Genomic DNA, 23,442 nt, shown 5'->3' with positions numbered 1-23,442 from the left:
CCATGTTATCTACAGTATTACGTGTTCCACCACCCATGTTTTCTACATTATTACGTGTTCCACCACCCATGTTATCTACATTATTACGTGTTCCACCACCCATGTTTTCTACATTATTACGTGTTCCACCACCCATATTTTCTACATTATTACGTGTTCCACCACCCATGTTATCTACATTATTACGTGTTCCACCACCCATGTTATCTACATTATTACGTGTTCCACCACCCATGTTATCTACATTATTATGTGTTGTAGATTGTGTAGATTTTATGGCATAGAGAAAGTTACGATATCAGACTGGGGAGGAGATATAAACAATACTCTCGGTCTGACCTTAATTAGCTCAATCAAATGGTTCGGTTGTTTTAGGTCGAACTCCAAAGCCCTCTTGTCTTGTTGCTTCACAGGTAATGTTTACAAGTTTCAGACGGGATCCAGATTCTCTGCAATCATCTGGCACAAAAACCTGGAAGAGGCTTGCAGGAGCTGTAGACCTCAGGTAATGTTGTCTTTTATGATCAATTTGAATTGATTCCAATTAGGTATTTTTTCAATATATACACAGACACAACATCAATTCAATGGTAGTATATGCATTTAAAATTTTAAAAAATTGAGGATGACACCAAAAATTAAATGACTGAAGTTATTTTTTCTTTCAATCTCTTGGGGAAAATGTGCCATTTCATTCTGACCACAGCTGTCAATCACCTAAGTCCTTATTGCTTCACTAATGTACTTAATGTACTCTGCTTGTGCCTTAACAGATACCAACCAATCTAATGTCATTTGAGTAGTGGACAACAAGCCAGCTTGCCCAGTGGGGAGTTAGTGCCAAGCCCTTTTCTATGGGAGTCTAACAAACTCTCATAAAATGGTGGAACAGAGGAATTGGTTGGAATTCTATGAAATGAGTGGTGAGGAAGTGTGTGTGTGTGATTCTACAGACTGGGGCAGATGCTCTTTACCACTGGGGACACACACACACACACACACACACACAGCAGCGTTTTAGCCAAGGACTATGTGCGATGTCTCTCTTTCCAGAGCAAGGAAAACAAATATGTAAAGCCCCTGTTTCGTGTCAAAGCTTTCTCGCTTGTCATCGTTTGTTACGCTGCTATAAACGTTCTGAGCAAGCTCATATTTCTTTGGCCCATGTTGGGTTTTGCTTAGAAGAAAGGATTAAAAAAAATACCTGTAAATGCACAAAGACTGACAGTGTTAAGAGACCGTGATAAGGGGGCTCGGGGACCAGCTACTTGGGCCCTTGGAGTATCAGCACTGCCATGGCCCCCTAACTATTTGAGCCAATGTTTCAGACCACATTTACATTTAAGTCATTTAGCAGACGCTCTTATCCAGAGCGACTGTCGACTGGACACTTTGCAAAACACACGCTAGATTGATGCTCATTGTCGACCCTGGTCCTTGCATCAGGCAGCGGACTGATACTCATCGTCGACCCTGGTCCTTGCGTCAGGCAGCGGACTGATACTCATCGTCGACCCTGGTCCTTGCGTCAGGCAGTGGACTGATACTCATCGTCGACCCTGGTCCTTGTGTCAGGCAGCGGACTGATGCTCATCGTCGACCCTGGTCCTTGCGTCAGGCAGCGGACTGATACTCATCGTCAACCCTGGTCCTTGCATCAGGCAGCGGACTGATACTCATCGTCGACCCTGGTCCTTGCGTCAGGCAGCGGACTGATACTCATCGTCGACCCTGGTCCTTGCGTCAGGCAGCGGACTGATACTCATCGTCGACCCTGGTCCTTCCGTCAGACAGCGGACTGATGCTCATCGTCGACCCTGGTCCTTGACCCTGGGACTGATACCATCGTCGACCCTGGTCCTTGCGTCAGGCAGCGGACTGATGCTCATCGTCGACCCTGGTCCTTCCGTCAGGCAGCGGACTGATGCTCATCGTCGACCCTGGTCCTTGCATCAGGCAGCGGACTGATGCTCATCGTCGACCCTGGTCCTTCCGTCAGGCAGCGGACTGATGCTCATCGTCGACCCTGGTCCTTGCGTCAGGCAGTGGACTTTACAGCAGAAGTCATGACTCATTGAGGTTTCAAATAAGGGAGAAAGGACTTGGCTTTTCTGAACAACTAGTTATTTAACATACAAAGGCTCAGTCAAACCTGAACCACCCCCTGCTCAGCCAAACCTGAACCACCCCCTGCTCAGCCAAACCTGAACCACCCCCTGCTCAGCCAAACCTGAACCACCCCCTGCTCAGCCAAACCCGAACCACCCCCTGCTCAGCCAAACCTGAACCACCCCCTGCTCAGCCAAACCTGAACCACCCCCTGCTCAGTCAAACCTGAACCACCCCCTGCTCAGTCAAACCTGAACCACCCCCTGCTCAGTCAAACCACACTATTTATTATAGCCATACAAACAATGTCTGCCGATTTAAAGACCCTTTTTTTTTTACTCCAAGTAGGTTGAGCAAGAAAAGCCTTTATCACCATTCGTCATATCATCTGAACCAATAAAGACTTTTCTACCAATCAGAAATGAAAAAAAAAAAAAAAAAACGTATGTTGCACTTTTTGTCATAACATTTTAAGTTTGATTCACAACTTCATTGTCCATCAAAGGGGAAATGTATTTGGTCACTTGCAATGACATTCATCATCATCATCATAGAAAAGACATCACTGATTTTTATTTTTATTTTTTCCCTCTACTTGTATACGAACCAGCTTGAAGCTTCACTACCAGATAAAGGCTTTAGAGAAGGGTCAAGAAGACACTAGAGGGCCTCCGTTCTCTTGTGATATTAATCTGGTTGAGATTTCAGACAAGTCAGTGGGATTCAACACCATCACTGAGTTAATTGTAAATATTTAAAAAAATATATATAAATATATTTTCGTATTTATTTTCTCTTTAGTTGTCAATGGGAAATGATGGTATGATTTCAAGGGGGACAGTTCACCCATATTACAAAATGACACCCTGTGAATAAGTTATGACAGCAATCCATGCTGTGGTTTAGTTTCCTTGGAACGGTTTCCACATGCTAACGATTTAGCAGTTGTGGCACAAATCCCATTCAAGTCATTGGACCGATATTAGCATTTTTAGCACATAATTTCCAAATTATCCAAAAGTATCTAAAATTGTTTGTGAAGCTCAGAAAAAAAGTAACTTATTGATGATTTTGAAGATAATGCACAGAAAATGCTAATATCGGTCCATTGACTTGAATGGGATTTGTGCCACAACTGCTAAATCGTTAGCATGTGGAAACCGTTCCAAGGAAACTAAACCACAGCATGGATTGCTGTCCATAGACTGCTTACTAGGTAAGGAAGCCAAATATACCATTTTGTAATTTGGGTGAACTATCCCTTTACACGACCCACTGTAAGAATGTGGTAAGAGTGCGCGACAGGGCTCCTGAGCAGTCTAAAGCACTGCATCTCAGTGCAAGAGGCGTCACTACAGTCCCTGGTTCAAATCCAGGCTGTAGTGCGCGACAGGGCTCCTGAGCAGTCTAAAGCACTGCATCTCAGTGCAAGAGGCATCACTACAGTCCCTGGTTCAAATCCAGGCTGTAGTGCGCGACAGGGCTCCTGAGCAGTCTAAAGCACTGCATCTCAGTGCAAGAGGCGTCACTACAGTCCCTGGTTCAAATCCAGGCTGTATCACCTCCGGTCGTAATTGGGAGTCCCATAGGGCGGCGCACAATTAGCCCAGCGTCGTCCGGGTTAGGGCTGGGGTAGGTCATCATTGTAAAAAAAGATTTTGTTCTTAACCAATGAGCGGTGAGGACCCTACCCTAGGGTTTACACCAACAAACCCGGTTTCCTGTCATTTTGAGGGACACAAAGAAAAAGGGGCTGACAATGCCATGAATACAAGCCAAATGCGTTGCTTCAGAAGCACAGCAAGGTTACAATTTCAAACATGATCTATGTGTGAACTTAATGTGTTTCAAAAATGTCCAAACAAACATAAGACAGACATGATATCATATCATGTACGGCTGGAAAATAACAACTCAAATTATTTCATGAATGAACTGGTTTTTATTGAAGCCATAGTCCCATATTGCATCCCCTATAAGCTCAATGCCAATCATCTATGATGTGACAATCATAATGGGGAGATTTTACCCCGGGTCAAAACGGTTACCTGTGGTTTAAAACACGTTTGGTACAAAAAATAAACATCTCTGTAAAAGGTGGATAGGACATCAACCTTGATTTCTATTTAAAGAAAAATGTTATTTTTCTGTTTTAATTAGCACCCACCAAAGTGTGTATGACTGAGCCAATCAATGAGTTGTTTAAAATATATATAATGTATTGGGTTTTTTTAAATGAAGAACTGCATTCTGAACAAAGACCCCCTGTTCTCCTAGGAGACCCCCTATTTCACCCCCCTGTTCTCCTAGGAGACCCCCTCTTTCAACCGCCTGTTCTCCTAGTAGACCCCCTCTTTCAACCCCTTGTTCTCCTTGGAGACCCCCTCTTTCAACCCCCTGTTCTCCTAGGAGACCCCCTATTTCACCCCCCTGTTCTCCTTGGAGACCCCCTCTTTCAACATGACCCTAAGCATGATGGGAAACGCTGCTCTAAGGTGTGCATTGACTGACATGACAAGAGGATCTGACGATGCACTACCCAACTTCCAAATGGCACCTTGTGCATTCTACTATTACAATTAACTCAGAAAACCACAGCTGTGTGGAAGCACCAGTATACTTTCTATCCCTCATTTATTCGAGTGTTTCCTTTTATTTTTGGCAGTTTGCGTGTAGGTGTTTGGTGTAGTAATGCCTCTATGCTATTGTGTTCCCATGGATCCACTTTTACCTAAATCCCCTTTTTTTTGTTTGTGAAACCAAAAGAAATGTAATGTTGGACTTAGAATTATCTGTGTAGTTGCTACAATTACCGTCCAAGTTTCAGATTGTAATTGTTTCACGTGCATATTGAAATGTCCATTAATGTGAGCATTATGCGCTTACACAAACTGAGTTACAATTGACTTGCATTGCTTTTACAGACTTACAGTTCTTACTCTGCCAGCTCAATGGGAAACACTTGTTTTATACTGTTGTCGTCATGACGTTGTCATATTGTACATGTCTGCAAGTTGCACATGTAATTTATTATTACTTTACGTTGAAACAGGTCGGTGAGGGATTTGGAGTGTGTGTGGCAATGATACAAATGTTTTGTAAGGCCGGTATATAAAAAAAAATGTTTAAGTTATTTGAAGATTATTCAAAGACAGATGTTCATTTTTCATAAAGACTTTTGGAAAGCAAATTGGGATGTTTCACTCTAGGTCCTCCTCCTCTCACACCTGTATTGGTGGACCAGAACTAAATTATGGGGGGTGGAACCAAATGAAGGATGGGGGTGGAACCAAATGAAGGATGGGGGTACCAAATGAAGGATTAGAGGGGGGAGGCACCAAATGAAGGATTAGAGGGGGGAGGCAACCCAAATGAAGGATTAGGGGGCAACCCAAATGAAGGATTAGGAGGGGGCAACCCAAATGAAGGATTAGGAGGGGGGCAACCCAAATGAAGGATTAGGAGGGGGGCAACCCAAATGAAGGATTAGGAGGGGGGGCAACCCAAATGAAGGATTAGGAGGGGGGCAACCCAAATTAAGGATTGGGGGCAACCCAAATGAAGGATTAGGAGGGGGGCAACCCAAATGAAGGATTAGGAGGGGGGCAACCCAAATTAAAGATTAGGGGGTGGGGGCAACCCAAATGAAGTATTAGGAGGGGGGCAACCCAAATTAAGGATTAGGGGGTGGGGGCAACCCAAATGAAGGATTAGTGGGGGGCACCCCAAATGAAGGATTAGTGGGGGGGGGCACCCCAAATGAAGGATTAGTGGGGGGTGGGGCACCCCAAATGAAGGATTAGGGGGGGAAACCCAAATGAAGGATTAAGGGGGGGCAACCCAAATGAAGGATTAGGGGGGGGCACCCCAAATGAAGGAAATAGGGGGGCACCCCAAATGAAGGATTAGAAATGTACATCCAGTATTTGATTTCTACTTGGTTGAAACACCTGAACACCAGAAATGCTAAAACACATCACTGTTTCTCTGCGTGTGCAGAGGGTATTTTGTTTCAATAAAATCAATACAATTTGATGGATCGTTATAATGAAGCAGATTCAATACACATCTTCAATCATTGTCAAATGGAACACACGTGTGTGTGTGTGTGTGTGTGATATCCTGTTTGGCTGGCTCAATACCCAAAGTCTAGCCCCTGTTGAACTTGATCTAAAGCCTCTAAGGCTGGGTGGGGTTAACCGTTTGTGTAGCATGTATAGCATTGCAACAGCATTCTCACATTACACATATTACTGTAGACTTTTCTCCTCAAATGTCAGATACATACATTGAGCATACATGTATTTGTGTCATGTACATAAAAACATTTGAAGTCACTTTTTTTGGGGGGGGGGGGGGGGGATTGCTATCATGTTGACACTTTATTTAGTCTGCTTTCTTCTTCTGGTGATTTTTTTATATTTTTATTTTATTTGATACTTGTATCGGCCAGATTTTCTGTTTTGTAAAAATAAAAATAAAACGTAGTTATGTTGCATGTATTTTGTGTACAAAGTTTTCTGGTGTCTGTAGTAACTGTGAAAAAATGACAACCACTCACCTGTGAATATTTTGTTATAAGTTATTTGTAACTGTATATACGTCGTTGTATTTTTCAGCTTTTAAACGTTGACACCAATCATGAATTAAAACCATTCTGGAAAAACTGAGCCGGTGATTTCTTTATGACGACAAAATACTTTTACAATAATTGTCTTTAGCACATTCGATCGTTTATAATGAGGCAGATTCAATACACATCTTCAATCATTGTAAAATGGAACGTGTGTGTGTGTGATATCCTGTTTGGCTGGCTCAATACCCAAAGTCTAGCCGCTGTTGAACTTGATCTAAAGCCTCTAAGGCTGGGGTTAACCAAAAGAGTGTATTGATTAAACTGGAAATATTGACACGCGTTAAATATGAGTGTTTGTTTGTGTGGATGGTGGTGGTGTTTTCACATGAGTATAACGCTACAAGCTTGGCACACCTCTATTTTGGGGGAGTTTCTCCCATTCTTCTCTGCAGATCTTCTCAAGCTCTGTCACTTTGGATGGGGAGCTTCACTGCACTGCTATGTTCGATCGGGTTCAAGTCCGGCCTCTGGCTGGGCCACTCAAGGACATTCCGAGACTTGTCCCGAAGCCACCCTTGCGTCGTCTTGGCTGTGTACTTAGGGTCATTGTCCTGTTGGAAGGTGAATCTTCACCCCAGTCTGAGGTCCAGAGCAGATTTTCATCAATGATCTCTGTACTTTGCATCTTTCCACTCGATCCTGACTAGTCTCCCAGTCCCTGCCGCTGAAAAATATCCCCTCAACATGATGCTGCCACCACCATCCTTCACCGTAGGGATGGTGCCAGGTTTCCTCTAGACATGACGCTTGGCATTCAGGCCAAAGAGTTCAATCTTGGTTTCTGCTACCCCCCTCCTCACTGGCCACTTCAATAATGGAACACTAGTCACTTTAATAATGTTTACATATTGCTTTACTCATCTCATATGTATATACTGTATTCTATTCTACTGTATTTTAGTCAGTGCCACCACGACATTGCTCATCCTAATATTTATGTATTTCTTAATACCGTTCTTTTACATTTTAATGTGAATTGTTAGATACGTGAACAATAAAATGTGATTTGATTTGATGAGACGACGCAAGCAGGACACTTCAGGCTGAGGAGTAAGTTTCACACATCCCCAATGTGCTACATTCACTAAAATAACATGGTCACTGCCGGTAGAATGTTTATTTTGATTGGAGATTTTCTGCAGTTATCAGTGTCATCAGGGTAGCCTGATTTCAGATGTGTCCATGACAACAGGATTATTAGGGAAATTGTTCTAGCCACAAGAATCTCATTATTTTGTGCATGTAACTGTGCTATCTGACTGTCCAAACATTTGTGTGTTCAGGAAGCGGTCATTTGCAGACATGGCTATGCTAGTTGTCATAGTAACAACGGGTGTAAGCTGATTGGTGGTGCTGCTGCTTCCGGTTTCCCCAGTTGCTTTGAATGTGATAAATCATAGTGGTAAGAACACATTTAAAGCCTCAAAGGATAAGATTATTCAACTTTCAAAACGCGTCCTTTTTGGCTTTGTAGTACATTTACTCATTTGTTTGTAAACCATTAACACGCTGGTTAGCTAACCACATGTAGTTGTACTGTCGACAAGAGTAGCTAGCTAGCAACGAAGGTAAGCCAAATGACGGTCTACAGACCACTTGAGGGCAAATAAATTAGATTTCACTGTTTAAACACAAGTCGCATGACCAGGAATCAGATTTTGTATTTGACTTCAAACCACCTACGAAATTCCTTTTAAAATTCCTGTTATTTTTCAAAGATTTCGCACATACCAAGCCTTTTATTTTCAAAGCCTTTTACATTTAATTCAGCTTGTGTCATGCTAATTTAGCTTTTTGCAACCAGCGGAAACAACTTTGAGGACAACCGACCACAAAATGTAAAATCCCCCCCCAAAAGCCTAGCAGTTAAAGAGCGTTGCGCTAGTAACCAAAATGTCACTGGTTTGAATCATCTTGCCGACTAGGTGAGAAAAAAAATCTGTGCCCCTGAGCAGGGCATTTAACCCTAATTGCTCCTGTAAATCACCCTGGAAAAGAGCATCTGCTAAATGACTACAATGTAAATATAAACCTGCTCTGCTGTCAACAGCTCGATGCTTATTATCCGATGTATTAGGCTACGCAATCCAACCTTTTTGGATATAATATAAATTATATGTTAAAAGACCTCACTGACTGATTCAGAACATGAATAATCATATTTGTCTTGGTAAAATATATTTTTATAACAATAGGAAGTTAATATTCATCACCAAAGCGCATTTTCACCCACTCTGTACAGAGTCCATTGGCTAAAAACCTAGAACCTGTTAGCACCCTGTAAATCATTAATAGAAATAGGCAACTTTTGCTTCATCTCATTTCAAAAATAAATAAAAAATTCCAACAAGACATAATACCCTGATTTGGATCATCTCAATGTGCACTGACTTGGCTCCCCTAGCATGGAATGGTTGAAATACGGAAACCTTTGGCATCTTACTGGATGATGGATTGATGCGAACTCCTTTCTGTGCCTGTTCGAGCCCATCATAATGCAAGCCCTTGTCAATATTAATTTAATCATTCTGAATCATCCCTCTCTGCAGATGACTTCGTCAACCATTTTGAAAAGAAGGTCGACGACATCCGATCCTCGTTTGCTAAGTCAAACGACACCGCTGGTTCTGCTCACACTGCCCTACCCTGTGCTCTGACCTCTTTCTCCCCTCTCTCTCCAGATGACATCTCGCGTCTTGTGACGGCCGGCCGCCCAACAACCTGCCCGCTTGACCCTATCCCCTCCTCTCTTCTCCAGACCATCTCCGGTGACCTTCTCCCTTACCTCACCTCGCTCATCAACTCATCCCTGACCGCTGGCTACGTCCCTCCCGTCTTCAAGAGAGCGAGAGTGGCACCCCTTCTGAAAAAACCTACACTCGATCCCTCCGATGTCAACAACTACAGACCAGTATCCCTTCTTTCTTTTCTCTCCAAAACTCTTGAACGTGCCATCCTTGGCCAGCTCTCCCGCTATCTCTCTCAGAATGACCTTCTTGATCCAAATCAGTCAGGTTTCAAGACTAGTCATTCAACTGAGACTGCTCTTCTCTGTATCACGGAGGCGCTCCGCACTGCTAAAGCTAACTCTCTCTCCTCTGCTCTCATCCTTCTAGACCTATCGGCTGCCTTCGATACTGTGAACCATCAGATCCTCCTCTCCACCCTCTCCGAGTTGGGCATCTCCGGCGCGGCCCACGCTTGGATTGCGTCCTACCTGACAGGTCGCTCCTACCAGGTGGCGTGGCGAGAATCCGTCTCCTCACCACGTGCTCTCACCACTGGTGTCCCCCAGGGCTCTGTTCTAGGCCCTCTCCTATTCTCGCTATACACCAAGTCACTTGGCTCTGTCATAACCTCACATGGTCTCTCCTATCATTGCTATGCAGACGACACACAATTAATCTTCTCCTTTCCCCCTTCTGACGACCAGGTGGCGAATCGCATCTCTGCATGTCTGGCAGACATATCAGTGTGGATGACGGATCATCACCTCAAGCTGAACCTCGGCAAGACGGAGCTGCTCTTCCTCCCGGGGAAGGACTGCCCGTTCCATGATCTCGCCATCACGGTTGACAACTCCATTGTGTCCTCGTCCCAGAGCGCTAAGAACCTTGGCGTGATCCTGGACAACACCCTGTCGTTCTCAAATAACATCAAGGCGGTGGCCCGTTCCTGTAGGTTCATGCTCTACAACATCCGCAGAGTACGACCCTGCCTCACACAGGAAGCGGCGCAGGTCCTAATCCAGGCACTTGTCATCTCCCGTCTGGATTACTGCAACTCGCTGTTGGCTGGGCTCCCTGCCTGTGCCATTAAACCCCTACAACTCATCCAGAACGCCGCAGCCCGTCTGGTGTTCAACCTTCCCAAGTTCTCTCACGTCACCCCGCTCCTCCGCTCTCTCCACTGGCTTCCAGTTGAAGCTCGCATCCGCTACAAGACCATGGTGCTTGCCTACGGAGCTGTGAGGGGAACGGCACCTCACTACCTCCAGGCTCTGATCAGGCCCTACACCCAAACAAGGGCACTGCGTTCATCCACCTCTGGCCTGCTCGCCTCCCTACCACTGAGGAAGTACAGTTCCCGCTCAGCCCAGTCAAAACTGTTCGCTGCTCTGGCCCCCCAATGGTGGAACAAACTCCCTCACGACGCCAGGACAGCGGAGTCAATCACCACCTTCCGGAGACACCTGAAACCCCACCTCTTTAAGGAATACCTAGGATAGGATAAAGTAATCCTTCTCCCCCTCCCCCTTAAAAGACCTAGATGCACTATTGTAAAGTGGCTGTTCCACTGGATGTCATAAGGTGAAAGCACCAATTTGTAAGTCGCTCTGGATAAGAGCGTCTGCTAAATGACTTAAATGTAATGTAAATGAGTATGCCTACCCTTTATTGATAGGTATAGTCAATTAGTATGTGTGTGTGGCATCACGGTACACATTTGTAACGGTATATACGCCAGAGGAGGCTGGTGAGAGGACCTATAGGACGGGCTCATTGTAATGGCTGGAATGGAATTAATGGTACGGTATCAAACACAAACACTTTTGTGACCAGATGAAAAACATATTTCCTAGATTAGCTTTATCTTGGCCAGGTCGCAATTGTAAATGAGAACTTGTTCTCAACTTGCCTACCTGGTTAAATAAAGGTGAAATAAAAAAATAAAAATGAACATTGCTAACAATGCGATTGAGACAGAAATCAATTCCATTTCATTTTCCTTTTATTTATAGGTTATTTGTTATGTATGACAATTTTGTATTGACAAACTTTTAAGGAAAAGTACATTAAATGAATGAAGTGGCCACATCTCTGTACATTTGTATGGAGTCTTGGCAAAAACACAGATTCTGACAGCACAGCAGATCATTCACAACAAATAGTCAACTTTTGCTTAAAACCTCTACAGGATCGGTGGGTCCCCAGTAGGACGGTTGAGCTAACGTAGGCTAATGTGATTAGCATGAGGTGAGTAACAAGAACATAGGCATATCTCATATTGTCAGAACGCTTAAATTCTTGTTAATCTAACTACTGTCCAATTTACTGTAGCTATTACAGTGAAATAATACCATGCTATTGTTTGAGGAGAGAGCACAGTTATTAACTTGAACATGTATTAGTAAACCAATTAGGCACATTTGATCCTCAAAAGGTTTTACAGCTGCACTATCGAGAGCGTGGTGCATCACTGCACGGTATGGCAACTGCGCGACCTCCGCCCGCAAGGCAGTACAGAGGGTAGTGCGTATGTATGTAACAGTACTCTTCTTGCGTACACTGTACTGCGTATGTAACAGTACTCTTCTTGCGTTGTGTACAATCAGTCATCGACACGGAACTCCAACATATAGCACCAGTCATGTAGATTTATTCTGATAGGAACGGCACAAAATTGCACGTCATGCAATGCTCGTCTCACCATCCAACTCTGCACTCACGCACTGTACAAAATATATGAACCCCCCCCCCCCAGACACAGTAAGTTGCTAGCTAGTACTGGTCTCCCTCTCTGGTAGTTATTCATCACCAGACACAGTAAGTTGCTAGCTAGTACTGGTCTCCCTCTCTGGTAGTTATTCATCACCAGACACAGTAAGTTGCTAGCTAGTACTGGTCTCACTCTCTGGTAGTTATTCATCACCAGACACAGTAAGTTGCTAGCCAGTACTGGTCTCCCTCTCTGGTAGTTATTCATCACCAGACACAGTAAGTTGCTAGCTAGTACTGGTCTCCCTCTCTGGTAGTTATTCATCACACAGTAAGGTCTCCTTGCACACAGTAAGTTGCTAGCTAGTACTGGTCTCCTCTCTGGTAGTTATTCATCACCAGACACAGTTATTCTGGTCTCCCTCAGTTATTCATCAGAGACACAGTAAGTTGCTAGCTAGTACTGGTCTCACTCTCTGGTAGTTATTCATCACCAGACACAGTAAGTTGCTAGCCAGTACTGGTCTCCCTCTCTGGTAGTTATTCATCACCAGACACAGTAAGTTGCTAGCTAGTACTGGTCTCCCTCTCTGGTAGTTATTCATCACCAGACACAGTAAGTTGCTAGCTAGTACTGGTCTCCCTCTCTGGTAGTTATTCATCACCAGACACAGTAAGTTGCTAGCTAGTACTGGTCTCCCTCTCTGGTAGTTATTCATCACCAGACACAGTAAGTTGCTAGCTAGTACTGGTCTCCTCCCTCTCTGGTAGTTATTCATCACCAGACACAGTAAGTTGCTAGCTAGTACTGGTCTCCCTCTCTGGTAGTTATTCATCACCAGACACAGTAAGTTGCTAGCTAGTACTGGTCTCCCTCTCTGGTAGTTATTCATCACCAGACACAGTAAGTTGCTAGCTAGTACTGGTCTCCCTCTCTGGTAGTTATTCATCACCAGACACAGTAAGTTGCTAGCTAGTACTGGTCTCCCTCTCTGGTAGTTATTCATCACCAGACACAGTAAGTTGCTAGCTAGTACTGGTCTCCCTCTCTGGTAGTTATTCATCACCAGACACAGTAAGTTGCTAGCTAGTACTGGTCTCCCTCTCTGGTACTGGTTATTCATCACCAGACACAGTAAGTTGCTAGCTAGTACTGGTCTCCTCTCTGGTAGTTATTCATCACCAGACACAGTAAGTTGCTAGCTAGTACTGGTCTCCCTCTCTGGTAGTTATTCATCACCAGACACAGTAAGTTGCTAGCTAGTACTGGTCTCCCTCTCTGGTAGTTATTCATCACCAGACACAGTAAGTTGCTAGCTAGTACTGGCGGGAATTCTTTACAACAAAATGCACAACAAAGATTCTCCAAAAACCGCTGCATCTTGTGTGTGATGTTCGAATAACATTTACAAACAATTTGATATAAATTGTACATTTAAATCATCACTTGAGAGTATAAAAATCACTTTTGACGTACAGTGCTTTGCAACCAACAACTTACCGCTGGTTTGGTGCTTGTTCACTGGGACGATTCTAACTGGAACATCCCCCCTCGTAAGCAAGCTACGCAAACCAGCCAATAAGATGCCATGTTGAGTAGGTGAAGACAAGACAAACTCAAACCAAAAACCCATTGGCTTAACAATAAAGTGGCAAGGGGAATCACCAATATAAATAACCCTGTTACACGTATGCAAGGCAGTACATTATCTATGCATAGTCACTTTAACAACTCTACCTAAATGTACATAATTACCTCGACACCAGTGCCCCTGGTACTCCCTGTATATAGCCCCGCTATTGTTATTTACTGCTGCTCTTTAATCATTTGTTATTCTTATCAATTCAATTCAAGGGCTTTATTGGCATGGGAAACATGTGTTAACATTGCCAAAGCAAGTGAGGTAGACAACATACAAAGTTAATATATAAAGTGAAAAACAACAAAAATTAACAGTAAACATTACACATACAGAAGTTTCAAAACAGTAAAGACATTACAAATGTCATATATATATACAGTGTTTTAACAATGTACAAATGGTTAAAGGACACAAGATAAAAATAAATAAGCATAAATATGGGTTGTATTTACAATGGTGTTTGTCTCTTACTTACTTTGTCTCTTATCTCTTACTTTGTTTTATAGGTATTTTCTTAACTGCATTGTTGGTTAAGGGCTTGTAAGTAAGCATTTCACTGTAAGGTCTACACAAGTTGTATTCGGGCGTATGTGACAAATAACATTTCATTTAATTTGAAGAATATGCATATCCTTGCTTCGGGTCCTGAACTACAGGTAGTTAGATGTGTGGATATCATTTTAGGCGAAACTTTGAAAAAAAGGGGCGGAACCTTACGAGGTTTTAATCTCATTTCGAAAGTAAAACCCTTTTCCAACATATGACAATAACGCCCTGAGTCGCTTCATCTCATTTCTAAAATTAAAGGATTTTCTTTCCAACAGGACCCAAGAGGCGGAGGACACACTATTTTCCTTGGTAAGTGGTTCCTTCCATTTGGGCTACGGAGCAAAGATGTGTTACGTCAGTGGAGGAGAGAACGTCGAGTGACACACAGTTTGATTTCATTTTAGCCGCCGGTGACAGGCGGGACTCGCAGGAGGTACGTGTGTCAATGAATTTGATCAAGCTATGTAGCCAATGTATTGCTTCTTGATGAATAAATAAGACATGTTTTGTTACTAGCCACCTAGTAATTTTCTGATGTTGGTTTCAGCTAGCCAGCTAAATATGTTCACGATCTCCCAACTAGATACCAAGCCATTTCAGGCAATTAATCAAGTTAGAGTAGCTTGTCTTAATTATTTTAGTGCTGGCAAGGTTGCTAGACTTTAAATTGCTTTAATTAACGGGTTATGATACTATATACCATTGTGGCAGCTAAAATCCGAAGGCAGTTAGCCTAGTAGTTAGAGCGTTGGGCCAGTAACCAAATGGTTGCTAGATCGAATCCCGGAGCTCTGACAAGGTAAAAAGATGTCGTTCTGCCCTGAACAAGGCAGTTAATCCACTGTTCCCCAGTAGGTCGTCATTGTAAATAAGAATTTGTTCTTAACTGATTTGCCTAGTTAAATACATGTATCAAGTCTATCCAATTTGTAAGTCGCTCTGGATAAGAGCGTCTGCTAAATGACTTAAATGTAAATGTACCCCCCCCCCCCCCCCAAAAAAAAAGAAAGATACATCCGATTTATACAGGCTACATTAGTAAAAGTGGAAGCTATTTAAACAATGTTTTGGTGAAATAGGCCTTTGCCTCAGTGTTATTTTTACCATTTGATATTCACTCTTTCTTCCTTGACTTTGTCAATACCACCAACTGCATGCAACATGAAAAATTGGAATGTGAAACTGAAAGTTGTAGGGCATTAATTGTTGGCACGTAGTTGATCATTCACAGCAAATTAAGTGTTTATAGAAGATCTACACCACACTTGAATTTCTTAACATTTTATTGTTACAATGTGGGATTAACATTTTATTGTTACAATGTGGGATTAACATTTTATTGTTACAATGTGGGATTAACATTTTATTGTTACAATGTGGGATTGACATTTTATTGTTACAACGTGGGATTAACATTTTATTGTTACAATGTGGGATTAACATTTTATTGTTACAATGTGGGATTGACATTTTATTGTTACAATGTGGGATTAACATTTTATTGTTACAACGTGGGATTAACATTTGTTAAATTGTCAATTTTTTGTTGTAAATGATCTCTACAAAAATAAAGTGGAAGAAAAATATGAACCTTTTTAAAGATGAATGAAAAATAAAACACTAATATACCTTGAATTAGACGAAGTATTCACCCCACTGAGTTACCCCACATGTTAGAAAGACCTTTGGCTGCGGATACAGGTGTATGTCTTCTTGGCTAAATCTCAGATATTTGCACACCTGTATTGTGCACTATTTGCCCATTTTATTCTTTTCAAAATGATTCCTGCTCTGTTGGGGATCATGGCTAGACAGCCATTTTCTGATCTTGACATATATTCTCGAGCAGATTTAAGTCGAAACTGTTTCTTGGTATGCGACTGGGTAGACTGTTTTCAAGTTATCTAGAAGGGTGAGTGGCTGTAATTGTGTACTGTTTTGGCAGAGTGAAAGTACAGACGCTTCCCACATTCGAGCACACGCACAAAGGACACACACACACACACACACAAAGTTGGTTCTTGTTCTCAGTCACATTTGGTAATGAGTTACAGTGCTATAATAACCATTGCTTCCCTTTCAGGCAGTTCACAACACTGCTATGTGGGGAGTCGCGTCCTCGCTAACTCATCTGAATAACCTTTCAATCACGTCTGACCATCTGAGGCCAATGAGACGGTGCCCCATGGGAGGCCCCGCCCTCTCAAGAATCAGGGTGCAGCCTCGACAGAGTTAGGACTACATTTGAAGTCAGGAAGTTTACATACACTTAGGTTGGAGTCATTAACTCGCTTCTCAACGACTCCACACATTTCTTGTTAAACAAACTATAGTTTTGGCAAGTCGGTTACATCTACTTTGTGCATGACACAATTTTTCCAACAATTGTTTACAGACAGATTATTTCACTTAGAATTCACTGTATCACAATTCCAGTGGGTCAGAAGTTTACATACACTAGGTTGACTGTGCCTTTAAACCGCTTGGAAAATTCCAGAAAATTATGTCATGGCTTTAGAAGCTTCTGATAGGCTAATTGACATCATTTGAGCCAATTGGAGGAGTACCTGTGGATGTATTTCAAGGCCTACCTTCAAACTCAGTGCCTCTTTGCTTGACATCATAGGAAAATCAAACGCCAAGACTTCAGAAAATAAATTGTAGATCTCCACAAGTCTGGTTCATCCTTGGGAGCAATTTCCAAATGCCTGAAGGTACCACATTCATCTGTACAAACAGTAGTACGCAAGTATAAACACCATGGGACCACGCAGCTGCCATACCGCTCAGGAAGGAGACGGGTTCTGTCTCCACAGTAAAACGAGTCCTATATCGACATAACCTGAAAGGAAAGTCACTCTGGATAAGAGCGTCTGCTAAATGACTTAAATGTAAATGTAAGGAAGAAGCCACTGCTCCAAAACCACCATAAAAAAGCCAGACTACGGTTTGCAACTGCACATTGGGACAAAGATCATACCTTTTGGAAAAATGTCCTCTGGTCTGATGAAACAAAAATTGAACTGTTTGGCCATAATGACCACCATTATGTTTGGAGGAAAAAGGGGGAGGCTTGCAAGCCGAAGAACACCATCCCAACCGTAAAGCATGGGGGTGGCAGCATCATGTTGTGGGGGTGCAGGAGGGACTGGTGCACTTCACAAAATAGATGGCATCATGAGGTGGGAAAAATTATGTGCATATATTGAAGCAACATCTCAAGACATCAGTCAGGAAGTTAAAGCTTGGTTGCAAAGCTTGGTTGGTCTTTCAAATGGACAATGACCCCAAGCATACTTCCAAAGTTGTGGCAAAATGGCTTAAGGACAACCAAGTCAAGGTATTGGAGTGGCCATCACAAAGCCCTGATCTCAATCCAATAGAACATTTGTGGGCAGAACTGAAAAAGCATGTGCGAGCAAGGAGGCCTACAAACCTGACTGTTACACCAGCTCTGTCAGGAGGAATGGGCCAAAAGTCACCCAACTTCTTGTGGGAGGCTACCCGAAACGTTTGATCCAAGTTAAACAATTTAAAGGCAACGCTACCAAATATTAATTGAGTGTATGTAAACTTCTGACCCACTGGGAATGTGATGTAAGAAATAAATAATTCTCTCTACTATTATTCTGACATTTCACATTCTTAAAATAAAGTGGTGATCCTAACAGACCTAAGACAGGGAATTTTTACTAGGATTAAATGTCAATGGCATCGCTTGGATGTCACAGTTCTCTCTGTGGCTTGAAGTGTTCTTACTGCAGGGACAGTAGAGCGTCACTAGGTAGCGTGCAGGTCACCACATTTTATGCGGATTAGAGTGACTGCTGTGGGCCGTTCTCAATTGCTATTCGCTGGTGTCAGCTTGTGGGGGTGATTGTAGCTGTGTTGTACTAAGTCAACTGACTGAAAGGGGACTTAAAAGTTATGAATATAACTAATGTTCCCTGAAGGAAGGGAATGAGGTAAAACAAAGTAGAAGAACTTGGTCTTGGTAGGAGGAGCATCTGCTCTGTTCTATGCATTTCCTCTTGTTTGGATTGGTCGCCTTTTTTTTAGGGGAGGAGCGAAGTGGGCGGGGAATTTGTGTGAGGTAAGAAAAGCCAATGGGAAGAGAAGAAAAAGAGCATTAAAAGGGTTTAAGTAATAGTCAAAGACCATAGAGTAGAATTTGTGTATTAAAACCTGGTTTGGATGGGCCTCCCGAGTGGTGCAGCGGTCTAAGGCACAGCATCAGTGCTTGAGGCCTCACTACATACCCGGGTTTGATCCCATGCTGTGTCACAGCCGGCTGTGATCGGGAGACCCATGAGGCGGTTCACAATTGGCTCAGTGTCGTCCGGGTTAGGGGAGCGTTTGGGATTTCCTGGGCCGGCCGCCTGCAAGATGACTTCGGTCGCCACCTGTACGGTGTTTCCTCCGACACATTGGTGCGACTGGCTTCCCGGGTTAAGCGAGAAGTGTGTCAAGAAGCAGTGCTTGGCAGCATCGTGTCTTGGGGGACGCATGGCTCTCGCCTTCGCTTCTCCTGAATCCGTACGGGAGTTGCAGCAATGGGACAAGACTATAACTACCAATTGGATATCAGGAAATTGGGGAGGATTTATTATTTTTATTTTTTTACGGTTTGGGGTAGGTTAGTAGTGTTCAGTATGGTGGAGAGAGGAGTGTTCTTGAGGGAATGAGGCTGCACACATTGATTTTTATCACCTTTTGAGGTGCTGTTTCTTTGTCCTTGTCAGGCGTGATTTAAACCTTCTTCAGACAACTAGCAAGGGTGCGACTCCCCCATAGTGTGTTGTACCTATTTCCTTTCCTTCAGTGAACAGTAGTTATATTCATAAGTTTACATGTTGTATTCTCTTATTTTCTTTAGCTCTATGAGATAAAAAAAAAAGAGCCAGAGGACCAAAAGAAGAAACATGGGAAAGAAGTCTGCATCTTTGTTCTGATGAACCCTGGTAAACAGGATGAAACCGCTCAGCAACTTCATCACGTGTCTCTACCCTGCTTGATTAACTGATGAATTAGCCTGTACAGTCAGATCATCTTTAAACATGTCTGACAACATACATCCACAAACCTTGTCAGAGGCAGAGACACAGTTGACAGTGGAGCAAGGTGACAAGCACATTGGGCAAAGTAATCTTCTTCAATCACCTACGAAACAGACATTCAAGTCAGCTGCCAATGGCACTACTGCCGTTATACCAGACTCAGGGGACAAGTTCTCCAGCTCCTCTCATCAGTCCGTTTCAGAGAAAGGAACAAAGGTCGCTGGTCAAAAGGCTAAAAAAACTAAAAGAAAGAAAAATATGTCAACCTTGGACAAGAATGCTGAAGACCAGATTGTGAACCAGAATAGGCAACCCGGCCTAAAAGACCAGGACAATGCGCAAACTACTGCTGTTGTTAAGGATATCTGTTTTGGTTCTCAAAAGGTATCGTAGCTGTTTTGATTTTAAGAGGATTTTGCTTGATCAAGTATAAATATGTAATTTTCAGTTATATAGTGAGGGCCATCTGTGGCCGTTTTGGTTTCTTGTTGAGGTATTTGAGTGTTACGTTGTTTGTTTTTTTACTTCACTGAACAGCCCGAGACCATAGGTTCCAGTGTTGACCCACCGGAAGTGGAGCCTATGGAGACTGAGCAGTCTGCCTCCTTTTCACCAACAAGTCCAGATTTTAAGATGGAACCAAAGGACAACACAATAGTTGGATCTGAGGTATCGTAGCTACTTGATTTTTTTTTTTAAGAGGATTTTGCTGTTTGAACAATTTAAACTAATGGACCCAATACAATTTTTCATAGGTATTGAGGGATGAATTTGGCCATTTTGTTTCATTTTGAGGGGAAGTTAAGTGTTAAAAATGTTTATTACATGTTTTACTTTAATGAACAGACAGAGAGCAAAGGTGCCAGTGTTGACCGACACGTGGAGCCTATGGAGGTTGAGCAGTCTGCCCAAGGGAAAGGAGATGCCTCCCTTTCACCAACTAGTCCAGATTTTAAGAGGGACAACACAAGTGATGCCTCTGAAACTCCGGCTGGACCGCCGCCAGAAAGGTATCCAACATTTTCTTCTAGTCAGAAGTCACTCAACACTCATACTTATTTTAAATTAACTTAACCAAGACAATTCCTGCTCACTTCATCTTAAAACAATATTAATCTGATTTTGTTTTTCTTTGTTCCAATTTCAGCACAGCCATGGTTGGATCAGAGGTATCGTAGCTACTTGATTTTTAACCCTTTACACTGGTACCCATATGCGGGTTGATAATGGCAGATTTGGGCACTGATAAGCACCTAAATTGGATCAAGAGTGGCTACAGGGCCGTAACTAGGGTTTGAGTTTTAGTGCAGTCCGTAAGGATGCTGTAGGTTCATTCACCTCAGTCGGGCTACAAAAAACACAGTCCATCTATTAGCTGTACAATTGTAATGTTACACACCTGAAATGTGAGAAATGATTCACACTGACATGTAGCATCGGTAGCAAAACAAAAATGTAGGACACTTTTAGAACTGTATTGGTTGTATTTTAATGTCAGCCTACAGGGAGGATAGGTCCTGTGGAGGTGTTCATATAGAAACATACAGTGGTTGTATTTTAATGTCGGCCTACAGGGAGGATAGGTCCTGTGGAGGTGTTCATATAGAAACATACAGTGGTTGTATTTTAATGTCGGCCTACAGGGAGGATAGGTCCTGTGGAGGTGTTCATATAGAAACATACAGTGGTTGTATTTTAATGTCGGCCTACAGGGAGGATAGGTCCTGTGGAGGTGTTCATATAGAAACATACAGTGGTTGTGTTTTAATGTCAGCCTACAGGGAGGATAGGTCCTGTGGAGGTGTTCATATAGAAACATACAGTGGTTGTGTTTTAATGTCAGCCTACAGGGAGGATAGGTCCTGTGGAGGTGTTCATATAGAAACATACAGTGGTTGTATTTTAATGTCGGCCTATAGGGAAGATGGGTCCTGTGGAGGTGTTCATATAGAAACATACAGTGGTTGTATTTTAATGTCGGCCTATAGGGAAGATAGGTCCTGTGGAGGTGTTCATATAGAAACATACAGTGGTTGTATTTTAATGTCGGCCTACAGGGAAGATGGGTCCTGTGGAGGTGTTCATATAGAAACATACAGTGGTTGTGTTTTAATGTCGGCCTATAGGGAAGATAGGTCCTGTGTAGGTGTTCATATTGAAACATACAGTGGTTGTATTTTAATGTCGGCCTATGGGGAAGATAGGTCCTGTGTAGGTGTTCATATTGAAACATATTTTTAAGTTCCTAACTTATTTGAAAAGTATAGTACAGGTTCATTTAGGGTACCCCTGACTCCATGTTTGGGAACCACTGTACAAACCTCTTTCTGCTTGCTTCCTCCCTCTCTCTGTCTCCTCATCACTGAGCTCCACATCACCACTGTCTGTCTCTCCGTAGCAGAGCATGTGAGCGGAGTTGAGCGGTTGGAAATCCCTTCTCATCGCTCACGGAGCTCCGGCGTTCCATGTCTTTTCCTGCTGCTCTGCCACAAACCGCTCAGTGCCTACAGGATCACAGGGGGGAAAAACTACAGCTCCAAATTCGTTCCATTCATTAAAATCCGCAATTTAACCAACAGCCATTTCTTTGTTTTGTTACTACCTGGATCTACCAATTGGTTTATATTTATTGAAGCACAACCATATGGATTTGATTCAAAAGTATTTGAATAATAATGGAACGGTGAATGTAAGAAGCGAACATCATTTCAAATAGGCTACATGTCATATTAAACAGCAGATACAGTGGCATTCAGAAAGTTTTCCAACCCTTTGAATTTTTCCACATTTTGTTACGTTACAGCCTTATTCTAAAATGAATCAAATAAAATTTTAAAAAATCCTCATCAATCTACACACCATACCTCATAGTCACAAAGCAAAAACAGTTTTAAATTTTTTTTTTTTTTTTTTTTTACCTTTTACTCTGTACTTTGTTGAAACACCTTTGGCAGCGATTACAGTCTTCTTGGGTGTGACGCTGAAAGCTTGGTGTAACCGATGTGAAATGGCTAGCTAGTTAGCGGTGGTGCGCGCTAATAGCGTTTCAATCGGTGACGTCACTTGCTCTGAGATCTGAAGTAGTTGTTCCCCTTGTTCCCCGCCGCGGCTTTTGTGGCGCGATGGGTAACGATGCTTCGAGGGTGTCTGTTGTCGATGTGTACAGACAGGGTCCCTGGTTCAAGCCCAGGTAGGGGCGAGGAGAGGGACAGAAGCTATACTGTTACATTGGCACACCTCTTAAGTTCTGTCAGGTTGGATGGGGAGCGTCGCTGCAGAGATGTTCGAGCGGGTTCAAGTCCAGGCTCTGGCTGGGCCACTCAAGGACATTCAGAAACTTGTGCATCCATCCTCCCAGTCATCCTCCCAAAACACCCCCACAGCATGAAGCTGCTGCCACCACCATCTTTCACCGTAGGGATGGTGACAGGTTTCCTCCAGATATGACGCTTAGCATTCAGGCCAAAGAGTTCAATCTTTGTTTCATCAGACCAGACAATCTTGTTTCTCATGGTCAGAGTACTTTATTGCCATTTGGCAAACTCCAAGCGGGCTGCCGTCCTTTTTACTGAGTGTTTTCAGTCTGGCCACTCTACCATAAAGGCCTGATTGGTGGAGTGCTGCAGAGATGGTTGTCCTTCTGGAAGGTTCTCCCATTCCCACAGAGGAACTCTGGAGCTCCGTCAGAGAGTCCATCGGGTACTTGGTCAACATAAAGGCCCTTCTCCCCAGATTGCCCAGTTTGGCGGCCAGCTCTAGGAAGAGTCTTCCATTTAAGAATGATGGAGGCCACTGTGTTCTTGGGGACCTTCAATGCTGCAGAAATGTTTTGGTACCCTTCCCCAGCTTTCTGCCTTAACACAATCCTGTCTTGGAAGTCTACGGACAATAACTTCAACCTCATGGCTTGGTTTTTGCTCTGACATGCACTGTCAACCCTAGGACCTTATTTATTTAGACCGAATTTACCACAGGTGGACTCCAAACAAGTCGTAGAAACATCTCAAGGA

The 23,442-nt window shown here is 43.1% G+C and overlaps 2 protein-coding genes and 1 long non-coding RNA gene across 4 annotated transcripts in view; all 3 read left to right on the top strand.

The window, feature by feature from the left end:
• Positions 1-1,821, top strand: part of LOC115117730 (ras-specific guanine nucleotide-releasing factor RalGPS1-like) — a 311,343-nt gene extending 309,522 nt beyond the window's left edge. For both annotated transcript variants that reach the window (XM_065017198.1, XM_065017197.1), the window contains 2 exons: positions 414-505; positions 774-1,821. In XM_065017198.1, coding sequence (XP_064873270.1) covers positions 414-505; positions 774-803 — 122 coding nt within the window. In that variant the 3' untranslated portion in view covers positions 804-1,821. The remainder of the gene's footprint in view (positions 1-413; positions 506-773) is intronic.
• Positions 1,822-5,854: 4,033 nt separating this feature from the next.
• LOC135570729 (uncharacterized) lies at positions 5,855-6,779 on the top strand. The gene is made up of 2 exons (XR_010463586.1): positions 5,855-5,886; positions 5,994-6,779. It is a non-coding gene; the product is annotated as an uncharacterized LOC135570729 (long non-coding RNA).
• Positions 6,780-14,569: 7,790 nt separating this feature from the next.
• The window catches only part of LOC115117710 (E3 ubiquitin-protein ligase rnf213-alpha-like), a 108,958-nt gene continuing 100,085 nt past the window's right edge, over positions 14,570-23,442 (top strand). The window contains 5 exon segments of the mRNA XM_065017196.1: positions 14,570-14,808; positions 19,252-19,816; positions 19,970-20,101; positions 20,279-20,442; positions 20,580-20,601. Of these exon segments, the coding sequence (XP_064873268.1) occupies positions 19,433-19,816; positions 19,970-20,101; positions 20,279-20,442; positions 20,580-20,601 (702 nt within the window). The 5' untranslated portion in view covers positions 14,570-14,808; positions 19,252-19,432.

This window comes from Oncorhynchus nerka, linkage group LG4, assembly GCF_034236695.1.
Source record: "Oncorhynchus nerka isolate Pitt River linkage group LG4, Oner_Uvic_2.0, whole genome shotgun sequence".
Taxonomy (NCBI): Eukaryota; Metazoa; Chordata; class Actinopteri; order Salmoniformes; family Salmonidae; genus Oncorhynchus; species Oncorhynchus nerka.
Note: the sequence above shows the minus strand (reverse complement) of the source record. Positions and strands in the feature narration are given on the sequence as shown.